Genomic DNA, 14,806 nt, shown 5'->3' on the forward strand with positions numbered 1-14,806 from the left:
GGGGTCAGTCAGGGGGCAGGAAGTAGGTGGGGGTCAGATAGGGGGCAGGGCCACGTGGTTTGGGGAGGCACAGCCTTCCCTATCCGGCCCTCCATAGCAAGTTCAATATAACGCGGTTTCACCTATAACGCGGTAAGATTTTTTGACTCCCGAGGACCGAGTTATATCGGGGTAAAGGTGTGTATATATACACACAGTATAAGTTTTAAACAAACAATTTAATACTGTACACAGCGATGATGATTGTGAAGCTTGGTTGAGGTGGTGAAGTCAGAGGGTGGAAGAGGGTGGTATATTTCCCAGGGAATGCCTTGCTGCTAAATGATGAACTAGCTTTTGGCTGAGCCCTCAAGGGTTAACCCATTGTTGTTAATGTAGCCTCACGCTCTACAAGGCAGCACGAAGGGAGGGGAGACAGCATGGCAGACAGAGACACACACCCTGTGTGAGAGAGAGAGATGCACATTGCCCCTTTAAGTACGCTGACCCACTCTAAGTACACTGCCTTTTTAAGTAGATCAGCAAGTTGAGACAGCAGCTGCTGCTGCCAGGAAGCTCCTGCCATCCTGAGCCCTGTCGTGTCCCGTCCCCCCATGTAGATGGGGTAAGTGGGGTGCAGGAACAGGGGGTAAGGGGACACCCTGACATTAGTCTCCCTCTCTCCCCCCCATCCCTTGCACAGCAAGCAGGAGGCTCCCGGGAGCAGCTCCAAGGCAGAGGGCAGGAGCAGCACATGGCAGTGGGGGGAGGGACACTGAACTGCCTGCAATTGGTAGCCTGCTGGGCGGCTGCTGCACAGGGAACTTAGGGGAGCGGGGAGCTGATAGGGGGGCTGCCGGTCCACCCTGGTTCCAAGCCCCCACCAACTAGCTGCAACGGGCTGCTCTTCCTGCAAGCAGTGGACAAAGCAGGCAGCTGCCAAACGACATTATAAGGGAGCATTGCACAAGTTTAAACGAGCATGTTCCCTAATTGATCAGCAACCAAACAACAAAACAATGTTAACCGGGACAACTTTAAGTGAGGAGTTACTGTACACACTATGAGTTTCAATAAAATCCACACATTCTCTAATCCAAAGCCGTATTCTGTTAAAATGTCACCACTTCTGGTGATACTGGGTTTTATCCCTGATAAATATTGAAGATTATGAGCCTGATCCTATAAATTTCTCAGCAGCACCCTCTTTCCCACCCCCACCTCCCCATTGACTTCAATGAGACTTGGGGGTACTCACCATTTCCTAAAAGGCACTCAGTATCTTGCAAGTCTGGATTCTATAATTTACCTTTCATAAATCAAGCTGCACTTCCATGTGAGGCTGTTACTGCGTGCTGGGTTTTTTTAAGCATATGGCTGTTCAGTCATATAGGAAACGTAGTAAATAGGAATGCTGATGAATAATAGTTCAGATGTTTAACACAGTATCTTGTAATATATCCCTAGAGAAGGCAGCTTCATTGTGAATTCACATACCTTTACATTCAAGTGTAGAATAATACAATTATCTTTAGGTTTCTTTTTATTTGGTGGTTGGTTGGGTTTTTTAAGATAGTAGTTTGTGAGAATGAAAAATGAGAAATGTATTGTGTGGGTCAGAAAGCAGAATCACATTTAGGTACTCAGTTTCAGTTCATGACATCCACAGGAACACAACTATATACAATTAAATGTGTCACAATCTGGCCTTCTTCCCGAAGACAATTCAAAAGTTCAGCATAACTGAATGGAGAGTACATATTCTAATATTTGAGGAAATCATGGTGTTTCCAAAATGTACAAAAGAAATGGGCACATCTAGGAGAAGAGGCTTTTTAAAACTTAAATTCCTTCAAATGAATTTAGGCTATCCACTTAGCCTGTAGAACAGAGTAGAAGCAAATACAGGCTATTAAATGTTATTAAAAACACAAGATTCTTATTTCAACTAAGTACTAAATATCTCCCACATTTAGCTGCCTAATTTGAAATGAGAAGGAACTGTACTCAAATACAAAGGACCTTTTTATATGAACCTCAGTAATTGATATCACAATTGTGACTATGTTGCTAGCTTTTAACAGATAGCTTTTTACTGTACACAGTAGGAGTATAAATAGCTGTATAACATTAACTTAAACATTAGTGGCATAAATGCTTCCTGTCATTTAAATGGCATGTTCTTGCATTCTGCTGTATAGAACTGAGGGGCAGCCCGTGGAACTTTCTGATTGTGAAGAATCTTAGGGTTACATTGGCTTCAATGGGAATTGCCTTGATCGGAATTTGGCAACGAAGCTCATCTGTATGTATCAGTTTTGCCAGCCCTTTTTCTGATATCCCCAGCAATGAGCAGGAATCCTCAACTGGTCAGTTACGGCTAGAAACTGGCTCCTTCTCATGGCCTGAGCAGCACACAGGGGCCAAATCACAATCAGAATCTTGCCTATAATATCTAATTCAAAACAGAATGGGCAAAATTTACCTTGAGGAGCCTGCCTTGGCCAATGCTTAATCCCATCAAGGAAAGTGAAAAACTTTCTGAACCCTCCTCAAAACCTTCCATCTCAGAATGTATCATTCTATGAAGCCAAAGATGCTACATCTTTCCGAGCTGGTATCTGTGATGTCACAGAATGATGTATTTTGGGATGTCGTCAGCTAACCAGGAAGTGCTGGATTTGATGAGTGGGGGGAGGGAATTTCTTTAGGTAGTTAGTTAAAACTTATTTCTGTTTTGAATGCTCCCCACAGGCTTCTCAGTGGGTGCTGGGAAGGTGGCGGGTGGCAGGTAAATAAAGCACTGGAATACAGGATTAACTTTATTATTATCCCTCATTATTAATACATCCTGGGGGTTGTTTTTAAACAAATAACCTTAAAAACATACAAGATATATAAGCATAAAAAGAGGAAAGCTGCTGTCTAAAATTTGTCCCATGAGTCACCAAATAAATCCTGACCACAAGGTGACTCTGTAGCTTTGGTAGTCAGGGCTTTTGTTAAACCCTCCACAGAATTCCTGCATTTTAGGTGCTCAAATGCTCTCGTTCTCCTCTGACTCTCCTTAAAAGTCTTGCAAAGCCTAGGAGCATGCTATTCTGGATGTTACTGATCGCGAGCGATGTCTTGCGCTTCTTTTCGTGTTCTTGAGTTGCTCATTCATATCCTCAGGGATGCTCCAAGTACCCCAGTAATCACTGGGATCATCTTTGTTTTAGTTTTCCATAATTATTCCACTTTATGGCAAAGTTCTTCATGCTTCACTATCTTCTCTTCTTCTTCCTTTTCTTTATATTTCTGTCTGCTGGTATGGCAATATCAATTAACACGGTCAGAGTTGTCTTCTTTTCTACAACAACAATGTCCAGCCTATTTGCCTGCACCATTTGTCTGTGGCACTTGCTGAATCCCATAAAGACTTAGCCTGTTCGTTATCTAGAGCATTTTCAATTCAGTGGTCATAATACCACATAGTGTGTATGAGTCCATACTTGCTGTAGAGGCTCCAGTACATGCACTTGGGTTATGTCTACGCTGCAATTGAAAACTCACGGCTGGCCAGTGCCAGCTGACTCTAGCTAAGGGTTGTTTAAATGCAGTGTAGACATTCAGACTCAAGCTGCAGCCTGAGCTCTGGGACCCTCCCACCTCACAGGGTCCTAGAGCCCGAGCTCCCCAAACATCTACACCACAATTAAACAGCCCCTTAGCCCATGAGCCTGAGTCAGCTGGCATAGGCTAGCTGTGGGATTTTTACTGCAGTGTAGACATACCATTGGTGACTTCATTGTGTTTGTTCAAATATTCTCTCCCAGACAGGCTCCTGCATGTGTTCAACACATGCTCCACTAGCTCTTGCTCTTTAGAACACATTCTGCAGTTTGGGGAGCAGTTCTGTTCGCTGATTTTGTTTCAAATGTAATTAAGTCTTAAGGACCTCTCTTATGCACTCATAATGAGGTGCTCTGTCTATTTTTTTGAGGTGTCCTTCTACAGACCATGAGTTTGTTAATCTTTGTTCACTAATGGGTTCAGTCTCTCTCCACCACTGTCTATGTATTGATTTCTCTGTAAATCTTTCAAGTCCTTCTTTGGCAATTTGGTTTCTTCTTTCTTTTATGCTGTCTTGGGCTGGGATGCATGCTCGGCCGTTGCATGTTATCATAACCAGATGATCTGTTACTCTGGCTGACTCCTCATATATTTTGATGTTATATTCTTCATTGTCAATTGCTTCCTCCAGAGGTAGCAGACCTCTTCCTCCATCACACTGTCAGATGTACATTCTGTCCATTTCTTGATTCATATTTACTACTTTATGTTTTGCCAGGAGCTTTCTTGTTTGGATGACAACATTTTTCTTCTCTTGATTCCACTTGATCACTCCAGCATATGTATTGTCCAAGTATGAATGGCTCGGATCAAATTCTTTGAGTTGAGTTTTGTCCTCAGTGTAGTTTTTATTTGTCTTTCATATTCTTTCCTCACTTCTTCTTTGACTTCCTTATGGTGTAAGTCTAACAGTTCCCTGATTGCAAGGTGTTTGTAGGGGCCATGCTGAGAGATAGCTTAAATAGTACCTTTAACTTGTATGCCATTCAATTATACCAATTTACCCCCTGTACGGACACCAACATACATTTATCTACCCCAACCCATAGCTTTATATCTTCACCAAACTGTTCTAAACAGATCTTCACTCTCTGTCTCCTTTTTTGACCATCCATAGTTTCAGATCATCTATGTATAACACATGGTTAACTGGTTGTGGTTCTTTGCTGTTATCATAACCATAATTTATCTCATGGAGCATCCATATCTGCATCAGCATTGCAACCACAAATGGCATTGGTAATAAGGAATTCTCTTGAAAAATTCCTCTTTTAATTTGGGCCTCATTAATGAGAGTCCCTTTCAGGTAGAGTCAAGTGTTCCAGTTAACCATAGATTGCAGCAGAAAGGAAACAATCTTTGGACAAACCTTGTGCATTTTCAGTGTGTCGAGGATACACGAATGTGGGACGCTGTCATATGCTTTTTGGTAGCTATCTACACCATCTTTATTTTTTCTTGGGTTTTTTGCGGGGCGGGGGGTTGTGTGTGTGCATCTTCTGTGATCCTCTTGTTCAGCCTAAGGTGGTCTTTTGTCCCTTTCATGTTTACTGTACAACCTTTTTGCTCAGGAGGCGGAATTCCATTGTGAGCTAGCACTATCCAGATCTTCTTTGCCAGAGATGCTGTTAGAAATTTCCACATATTTAGAAAATACTTGATTGGACTATAATTCATAGAATCACTCCAGCCTTCTTTCTTTTTTTTGTATAAGGATGATTCTCCCTGTCACCATCTATCTTGGACATTCGTTCTTCAAACATTTATTAAGTTGCTCAAGTAAACAACGATAGAGGCATAGAGATAGGCATTTTAGCCAGAATCCATGAACCCCATCTGGTCTGGATGCTTTCCAATTTTTCATTCCTGTTGGTACCTCATCTATTTCTTTATTTGATATTCCTGTGTATTCTTCTATTGTGTCGTTTTTAAATTTCTCTCTCACATTTTTAATCCAGTTCACTGTCTGGTTATGTTGTACATCCTCAGACCATATTTCCTTCCAGGAGCACTGAAACTCTTCCACATTATTTATTGACTTTCTATTTTTTCCCATTCTGCTTTTAACATTGATCTGATCAAAGAATCTCTTAGGGTCTCTTGTGAAAGGTCTTTTCTCTTGATACTGACAGCTTCGTGCTAAATATCTTTCAAGCCTATGACTCAGTGTGGTCAGCTTGTTTACATTGTTCCTTCACCACTCTCACATCCCTTTCATTCAGTGGATATTTCATCTCCAGGGTCTTTCACTTCTGTTTTCTCTTCAGATGATTTTTCTCAAATTCATCCAATAGACTGATATCAGCATAAAAGCTTAATCTTCTGGTTTAGCCGTCGTTTTCATGGAGGGTGTGGCATATTGAGAGTTTCCTGGTGGTTCATCCATCAGGCTTGGTGTTAAGCCAATGAGCTGCTCTTGTTGCTGTAGTATATATTGAACTAGCTAATACTCATTGGTCTTACAGTTTCCTTGAGTGCTTCATTCAATTCTTGCGCTATATCAGTGGCTCTTTGCTGGCCTACAGACTTCATACATGGTAGAATTAGTTGGTGATCAGTGTCTCTTAACTCTGTATGATCTCAAGCAACAAATCATTCATATTTCCCAAACTTTGTTCAGGTGAGGTTTCACTCATATTTGTCCTCAATATTTCCTCAGTCATTTGTGGCTGCTGTTTATCCTGTATCATTGCTTCTATCAATATGTTTGCATGTGGTTCAACACCACTGATCTCTCTTTTCATGCTTTCAGGCTCCAATTCCGTAAATTCTTTTCTTTGGAATAAAGTTCTCAGTTATCTAGCAAACTCTATGCTTGGTCACTTTGTTCTTCATGTTGATCTTGTTTCTTTCCTTCCAATGTTGCAGCATTCATTTCCTCCAGCCTCGATCTTCTGTTTTTGTCAAAATCCAGCATTGTATCACTTCTTGATTTGTGCTACAAGTCCATTTCACTCTTTTGTTGACAATGATCTCTGGTTTTCTCAGGTTGCTTGGACAGTTGCATGATTCTGACCTCTGGTTGCCTGCTTCCACAAAGCACACCCTGCAGAGCAAGTTGCCTGCAGTACAGCTAAGGTCGTCTTAGACTCCCTTTATGCCATTCAGAATAGTTATCAATTTGCCTGTATTCCCGGTATTGTGTTGGGTTGGCAGGCTATACACAAGTGTATGCCAAGCCAGTATTTGTAGGTCTCGGAGATGGATTGTTATTACTATTGGTTTCAGTGTTTTCACTTTAACCTTGCAATTCACTTTAAAGGCATGAAGATAAAAACTGGACACCCTATGACAGATAAGGGCATACTGTTATTTGGCATAATGATAGGATTGCCTGTTGCTATGCCCACTGTTAGCAGAAAGAGCAAGCCTGGAGGTAGTTCCCATTGGAGTGATGGGGTTACTCAGAGCAGGGCACGAAGGAGGCAGCTGAGATCAGTGCCTGGGAAGGGGATAGTGTAGGAAGTGTCAACCAGGAGTAAAAGAGAGGAGGTCCCCCTCGCTGCCCCCAAATTTGTGTTTACTTTTTGTGTATTCCAGGACGAGTGTCCTGAAAAGCTCACATATGTGCAAAGGGGCAATTCCCACAAAGGGTTCCAAAATGAGAAATTAGACTAAAAAGCTCTGTGAGTTTTAAAAATATCTTGGTTTTTTTAAGCCAAACTTATGATTTTTAAAAATCTGTTTATGAATTTGTGAGATTCTCAATACTGTAATTAGCATATTTTCTATATAATTTCCCCATTCCTTTTTAGGACCTGATCCAATGCCCATTGAACCAGGTCCTTAACCATCAGTACAATATCCTTGCCCTTTTTCAAAACTGAGTTTCATCAGCTGTCATCCCCTTAAGTCTTTAAATCCACCTGGAATGTCCCCCCCCCCCCATCGTTACTAATCAAAAAAAGTATCATCAGCAAACTTCACCAACTTGCTGTCCACTTCTTCTCCAAATGATTAATAAGTATGTTAAACAACACTGGTCCTGTTATTGATCCCTGGGACCCTTCATTATTAACATGCATTCCTAATGCTAGGTTTCAGAGTAACAGCTGTGTTAGATGAAGTGAGCTGTAGCTCACGAAAGCTTATGCTCAAATAAATTGGTTTGTCTCTAAGGTGCCACAAGTACTCCTTTTCTTATTCCTAATGCTGTTTGGTTACTGTTGCATAACCTGTACCTACTTAAGTGCTTGACTACTCTTTTCTTAGTGAGACTCTAAATCAGGCTGCCCTGTACTGAAGTGGGGCTCACCAGTCAGTAAATCCCCAAATCTCCATTGGTTCCTTTTGTCAAAAAATAAAATTGTTTCCAGTCTTCAGGGACAACTGCTTAACAGGATTGATTGTATCTCCATTATCTTACACTTAATTTCTTTCAGAACCTTCAGATGAATACTATCAGAAACCTGATAGTAGGTTTCTCAAATTGCTCCATAAATTCCTCCTTGGATAATTCAGTTTCTGTAAAGGACACACTCTGATTTCCCATAAAAAGAACTTTTGGAATATGAATTTTCCTTTCTTTTTCTACAGCGATAGCTGACTGACGCAAAAAAGAAAACATTCTTCATCTTCCTTTTTAATTGCCTCATTTGCCCATTGGTAATCCTGGTGGCTGACAGTCACATTCAGGCCTGGTCTACACTTAAAATTTAGGTCGATTTAGCTACACTGGTCAAGAGTATGAAAAATCCACACCCTGGGCAGATGTAATTAGGCTGACCTAACCCCCATTGAAGATGCAGGTAGGTCAATGGAAGAGGGCTTCTATTGACCTAGCTACTATTTTTCAGGGAGTTGGTGTTACTACAGCAACAGAAAGAACCCCTTCTATCAATATAGGTTGGGTCTACACCACTGAGTTATGACAGCATAGCTATGGCACTATAGCTATGACAGTATAGTCCCCATAGTGTAGATGTACCCTCAGCCTTTCGCTTCCGGTAGAAAATCATGGGATCCATGACTTACATGACCAGTGTGAGAAAACTCAAGAGGTCAGGTTCTGCTCTCACCTGCACAAGTTTTAAACTGGTGTCTGATGACTCCTGATTATAGTGGTGTGCAGAGCAGAATTAGGCCCAGAATTTTTCAGATTATTCTGCCTTGTTTTTTCTCTCTGAATTATAATTCTTTCTGCATGGGAGAATAAAGTTCAGTGCATCTGGGAATGTATTATTTCTGCAGTGTGATCAACATTTTTCCTAGTGGAGTGTTTCAGAATGTTGGTTAAAAATTTCAAAAGGACCTAAGTGATGTAGGAACCTAAATTCCATTTGACTTTCAGTGAGACTTAGGCTCCTAATTGCCTATGTCACTTAAGTTACTTAGGCATTTTTAAAATTTTACATGTGAAAATAGGCAAAATATAGGTTGATTTAAAAAAAAATTAAATGAATCAGGTCTTTTCATATCAGGTCTATTTGGGAGAGTTTTGGAAAAGACCAGCATTTTACTCTGAGAGTGAATACACAGGGTAGGTAGGTTATTCAGTGGCCTTTTGATTACAGTAATTTACTCTCCCCTAAAAAGAGAATCATAATTATAGAATAATAGAAATGAAGGCATGGAAGGGACCTTGAGTCGAGCATCCTGCACAGGACCTTGTGTTCCAAACCATCCCTGACAAGTGCTTGTCTAACCCTTTCTTTGAAACCTCCAGTGATGGAGATTCCATAATCTTGGAAGCCTGTTCCAGTGCTTAACTACCCTTATAGTCAGAAAGTTGTTCCTAATATATAATCTAAATCTCTATTGCTGCAGGTTAAGCCCATTACTTCTTGTCCTACCTTCAGTGGACCTGGAGAACAACTGATCCCTGTCCTCTTTGTAACAGCCCTTAACATATTTGAAGATTGTTATCAGGTCCCCCCTTGGTTTTCTTTTCTCAAGACTAAACATGCCCAGTGTTTTTAACCTTTCCTTATAGGTCAGGTTTTCTAGACCTTTTATCATTTTTGTTGCTCTCCTCTGGACTCTCTCCAGTTTGTCCACATCTTTCCTAAATTGTGGCACTCAGAACTAAACGCAGTACTCCAACTGAGGCCTCACCAGTGCCAAGTAGAGCAGGTTAATTATCAACCATGTCTTACATACAACACTCCTGGTAACACCCCAGAATGATATTAGCCTTTTTCACAACTGCATCACATTGTTGACTTGAATTCTATTTTTGATCCATTATAACCCTCAGATCCTTTTCAGCAGGCTAATGCCTAGCCAGTTATTCCCCATTTTGTAGCTGTGTGTTTGATTTTTTCTTCTTATATGTAGTAGTATGCATTTTTCTTTATTAAAATTTAATAAATTTATTCTTTATTTTCTTTCTTGTTGCTTTCAGACTAATTCTCCACTTTATCAAGTTTGTTTTGAATTCTTATCCTGTCATCCAAAGTACATGCAATCCCTCCCAGCTTGGTGTCATACACAGATTTTATAAGCATACTCCTCACTCCATTATCCAAGTCATTAATTAAAATATTGATTAGTACCAGACCAAGTGCAGACCCCAGCAGGTCTCCACTAGATACATCCTCTTAGTCTGACAGTGAACCATTGAAAGACTGTGCTTAAAGAGTAGTTATCAATCAATTTTGAACCCACCTTATATTAATTTAATCTAGATCACATTTGCCTAGTCTGTTTGTGAGAATATTACTAAAATTAAGACCTTGTCTATACTATGGACTAAATTGCTGCCACTGCAATTGACGCAGTGGCATCGATTTAGCAGGTCTAGTGAAGATGCGATAAGTCAACGCGAGAGCACTTTTCTGTTGACTTAATTAATCCACCTCAACGAGAGGTGGAAGCTATGTCGATGGGAGACAAAGAGCTGGGTAGACATCTGTTGAAGTCAATGTAAGCTACATTGACTTAAGTTATGTTATTTACATAACTGAACTAGCGTAACTTACATTGACTTAGAGTGCTAGTGTAGGCTAGGCCTAAGATATATCATGTCTACTACTTCCCCCCTACCCACTAGGTCAAAGTTGTCAAAGTTGGATGCCTAGAGGTAGGCTCATAAATCCATATTTAGCCGTCTAAATATAAAGGTCTGGTTTTGAGAGATATTGAGAATTCTCAACTCTCACTACTTCAGTGGAATCTGAAAGTGCCCAGCACCTCTCAGGATGAGGCCACTTAGATTTAAGTACCCAACTTTGAAAATGTTTGCCAAGATTATTAAATGCATCATGAGAATTAGTTACTGTCTTGCTGCTTCCTGAGTCCTATTGCAGTCTTTGTCATAACCGGTAATTAACTGTGTTCCATTTTCTTTCCTTAGTCATAAGTTAAGGGCCAGATTTTCGAAAGAGCTCCGTGCCAGACGTTAAAGTGCTGAGCACCCACAATTGAGGCCAGATTTCCCAAAGTTCACTCTCAGCAGATGCCACTGTGACTCTTATGGCCAGATTTTTAAATGAGCTCTTCACTCATCATGCAGAGCTCTTTTGAAAATCTGACTGCTTATTTAGGTGCCTGTGTGGGAACTGAATTTTTCTGAAAATCTGGGCCTAATTATGGGAGCTAACCCCTTCCGAAAATTCTGAACAAAGAATGCAATATTTCCATTTCATGCCTGGTATATTTTGCGAATTCCAATGGTATTTGGCCCTGTATGTTTACTTGTAAATGCCACATTCCACCCTTTTCATAAGAAAAGAAAAAGAAAGCAGTTTTCTATCTAAAAAGGCTATGTTTAAATAAAGATAACGTTTTAGCCTTCTCAATTCCAACTTTATTAATAACCTTTAGGGAAAGGGAGGAATTGTGAACTAGTTGGAACAGGGAACATGGAAAATTGTATACCAGTCAATTCCTTGTTACGAAGATTTTAGTGGCCCATGGTCAGTTAAGGTCTGGAGGCTAAAAGTGGAAAAAGCCTTCCACAATTCTGGCTTGTAGTACACATGGAAAAGAACTCTATGTATCCACAAGCACAGCCAAACTCTTTGGCTCGTTCCCAGAGCACATAACAGTGCTGTCTGTTTTTTTTGGTTTTTGTGGGGGGATGGGGGTAGGAGACATTACTTTGCAAAGTATTTAGTTGCAAATGGTTTAGAACTGCCCTAAGGATAATCCTCAGGGTTGTGCCTAGATGCTATTTTAATGCAGCTCAGGTTCATTGTCATTTTGAGATAGTTTATTATGGGTAATACTTTTATCAGAGACAGTACTGTCCAGTGATTCTTTGATTGCAGAATATGGGTAGCATTTTATCTCTGATAGTGAGTTTTATATATTATACATTAAATAAAATATTTATGTTCAAATTTAACGTATGACTTTGGGCAGAATAACAATTAACATCCAAATAACAATTTCTAAAGAATAAATTATAAAAAAAACAAACAATAAATAAAACCCATCTTGTGGTCATGTGAACTGTAATATTCCAGAGAAATTAGATATTTGAACTCATCAGTGAATTCTTTATTTTGTTGCCACTTCTTGGGAGTTTTATTTAAACAACTGCTTAAATTGTCATTACTTTTGCAACCAGCTTTGTAAAACTTGCAATTTAAATCAGATCTCTGGACCTGGGGTAACATTTTCATATGTGCCTAAGTCCCATTTTCAAAAATGACTGAGACACTCATGAGCCCAAGTCCCTTTGAAAGTCAGAGCCCAAAAATTGTAGTCTGCATTTGTGGATGTGGTGATAAGATATGCACGTTATGTAATGTGTTTGATGTACATGTGTCAAGTTAAGTACTCAAAGTAACAGTTTAAAAGATTTCCTGTCCTTGTTTAGTTTCAATTATTTTAATTGCAGGTGTTTTTGAAAAGTAAGTCTGTACATGTAGCTATCACCAATTACTGCTCAATCAGTGCGTTATGTTGTTCTGCTGTTACTCAAGAGCAGTGGTGTAAGTAGAAATCATTTCTTCCCAGTACGCTGCACTCATGGGAGGGACACAAAGGGGGGGCACATGACTCCCCATGCGACTCCTCCCTGCCCCAACCCCAGCCTGGGCCCCAACGCTCTCCTCGTCCCCTCCCCATGATCCACATCCATCCCCCGTTACCTGGGATGCGGTTCCCAGCGGGGAAAAGAGCAGAACGTCGGCAGCTCCTCCGGCGGCTGTATTGCCCTCAGCCGTCCCCCCCCCGCCTGTCCTCCGGCAGGGCTGCTGTACAGACGGAGGAGACGCAGCTCCATGGAAGGGCAGGGGACAGGGCTAGAAGTGGTCTTTCCGGTACACCGTGCCAACCTTAAATACCTTACTGGTACAGCGTGGCGTACCGTACTACCATACTTGCACCACTGCTCAAGAGTCATTTTTGGTTATTAAGAGAGCTGAGTAAAACTGGGAAAGAGTGGCAAAAAATGTAATTCACAGATATGCGTGCTGTATTTTTAATGTAGTTCCATATGATATTTATCCCTCCAAAAAACCTGGGTTTTATTTTTTCAAAATATGAGGGACTGAAAATTATTCACAGTGAAGTATGTAAAACTCAAGAAGTTACTCAAGCAAATCTCTTACCCACCCTGCTATACATTTCCCCTATCTGTAAAATGAAAGCAATGATATTTACTGCAGATGAAGTCTGAAAATATACAGGATTTAAGATGTTTTCATCCCCAGAAAGATAGATATGTAATTGATATTAGCTTCATTTTCAGGAAAGGTGCGACTAGATCAGAGGATCCTGTGGTCTAGTGGATTAGGCCTTAGTGGCAATCAGAAGACCTAGGTATTAATCCTGACCTGTGACTTTGGGCAAATCAGTTAACCACTGTAAGCCTTAGTTTTCCCATCTGTAAAATGACATTGGTGGTATTTACCTGCTTGATAGGGATCATGCAGCAGAATCTGTGTGGGTAGACCTTCCTGTCAGTGCAGAGTCCCATTGACTTCAAGAGTCTGCTCACATGAATTGGGGCCTACATAAGGGGTCTTTTGTTGGTCTGATTAACTTCAGTGGGAGCAGGACTGGGCCTTAAATAATATTTGTGAAGTTTATATAAGTGAAGTATTAAGACAAGCAGAGGTGGAATAAAAACCTGGGAAATCCTCGTTCTCTGACCTCTGCTTAATCAATTAGACCATGTTGCTTTGGGGAGGGGTATACAACCTGGTCCTCCTGCTGGCTTTTCCAGAATTTCTGAGTTTGAATTTTCAAGGGAAAGTGGCTTTTCACAGCCTTATGAAAGTGAAAAACTTTTAGTGTTAGCTCTTGTCGCATTTCATAAAAGCTCTCTAATTTCACAGAAGTTTCATAATCTCAATCTAGTCTGTCTCTCTCTTGCTCTCACACACGCACACAAAGCTATAATGACAAATATTTTGCTCAGTTCTAGTTACAGTACTAATGTATTTAATATCAAGGAATTTCATCATTAGAGGAAATGTGACTGGTCTGTTTTCTCAGAACTGATCATGTGCAGGCAACTGGAAAAAAAACACTAAGACAAAACTTGTGTATTCCCGTAATTCTTTAGTGGCACAGAGGAAAATAACAACATTTAAACTCTCTATTTTACTGTAATTTTTAGGCAGCAAACCAACAACCAGACTTCTCCTGCAGAGCCTGATTCTCTTCACAAACAAATGGAAAAGGTACTATTAAGTTCAGATTCAAATTCCTGAGTCCACAGTTCTGCTTGGCATAGCCATCTAAACATGGAACTTAGTGATGTTTTGAAGTCTTTGAGACAAAAGCCTGCTTGCTAAGAACTTTAGTTCTGTAGAAAGACAGGGAGGTACAGTGAATAAGAGAATCAAAAGGCTGGAAATTTGCTGCTGAGAATAAATGCTAGCTACTCCCTGAGGTGATTTGTCTGTGCACTTCACTTTCTACAGATGTTCGTCTCTTTTTTAGTAAGGACCTGAGGTTCTTTGGTAGCACTTTGATATCCGGCTTGAATTCAATATGTGAAATGGAGGAGTCGCTCTGTGACTTGGAGCACAGCATAGTCTTTGAAGTCTGATCCAATTTTTGCTGCTTACCATTTGATGTTGAAAGGATGAAATGAAGAAAATGTACAGTTTTTGCCAGTAACTCTGCTGAGCATATGTAAGATTAAAAAAACAAAATCCCTTGGATGATGTACTTAGAAATGTTAAGCAGATTAATACCTTCCTATAGCCTTTTTCTAAAGATACAAATTAACTATGAGAGGAAATCAGCATACAGTGCATGCTGTGATTAACTGCATGAGTATGGGGTAAATAAGTTAGAGGGGGAAAATAAA

General features: G+C 40.4%; 1 protein-coding gene across 1 annotated transcript in view; it reads left to right on the forward strand.

Moving 5' to 3' along the window:
• Positions 1-14,806, forward strand: part of MYO3B (myosin IIIB) — a 340,336-nt gene that overhangs the window by 239,528 nt on the left and 86,002 nt on the right. Inside the window, exon 34 of the mRNA XM_074967534.1 lies at positions 14,108-14,171. Within this exon, the coding sequence (XP_074823635.1) occupies positions 14,108-14,171 (64 nt within the window). The remainder of the gene's footprint in view (positions 1-14,107; positions 14,172-14,806) is intronic.

This window comes from Natator depressus, chromosome 11 (assembly GCF_965152275.1).
Source record: "Natator depressus isolate rNatDep1 chromosome 11, rNatDep2.hap1, whole genome shotgun sequence".
Classification (NCBI taxonomy): Eukaryota; Metazoa; Chordata; order Testudines; family Cheloniidae; genus Natator; species Natator depressus.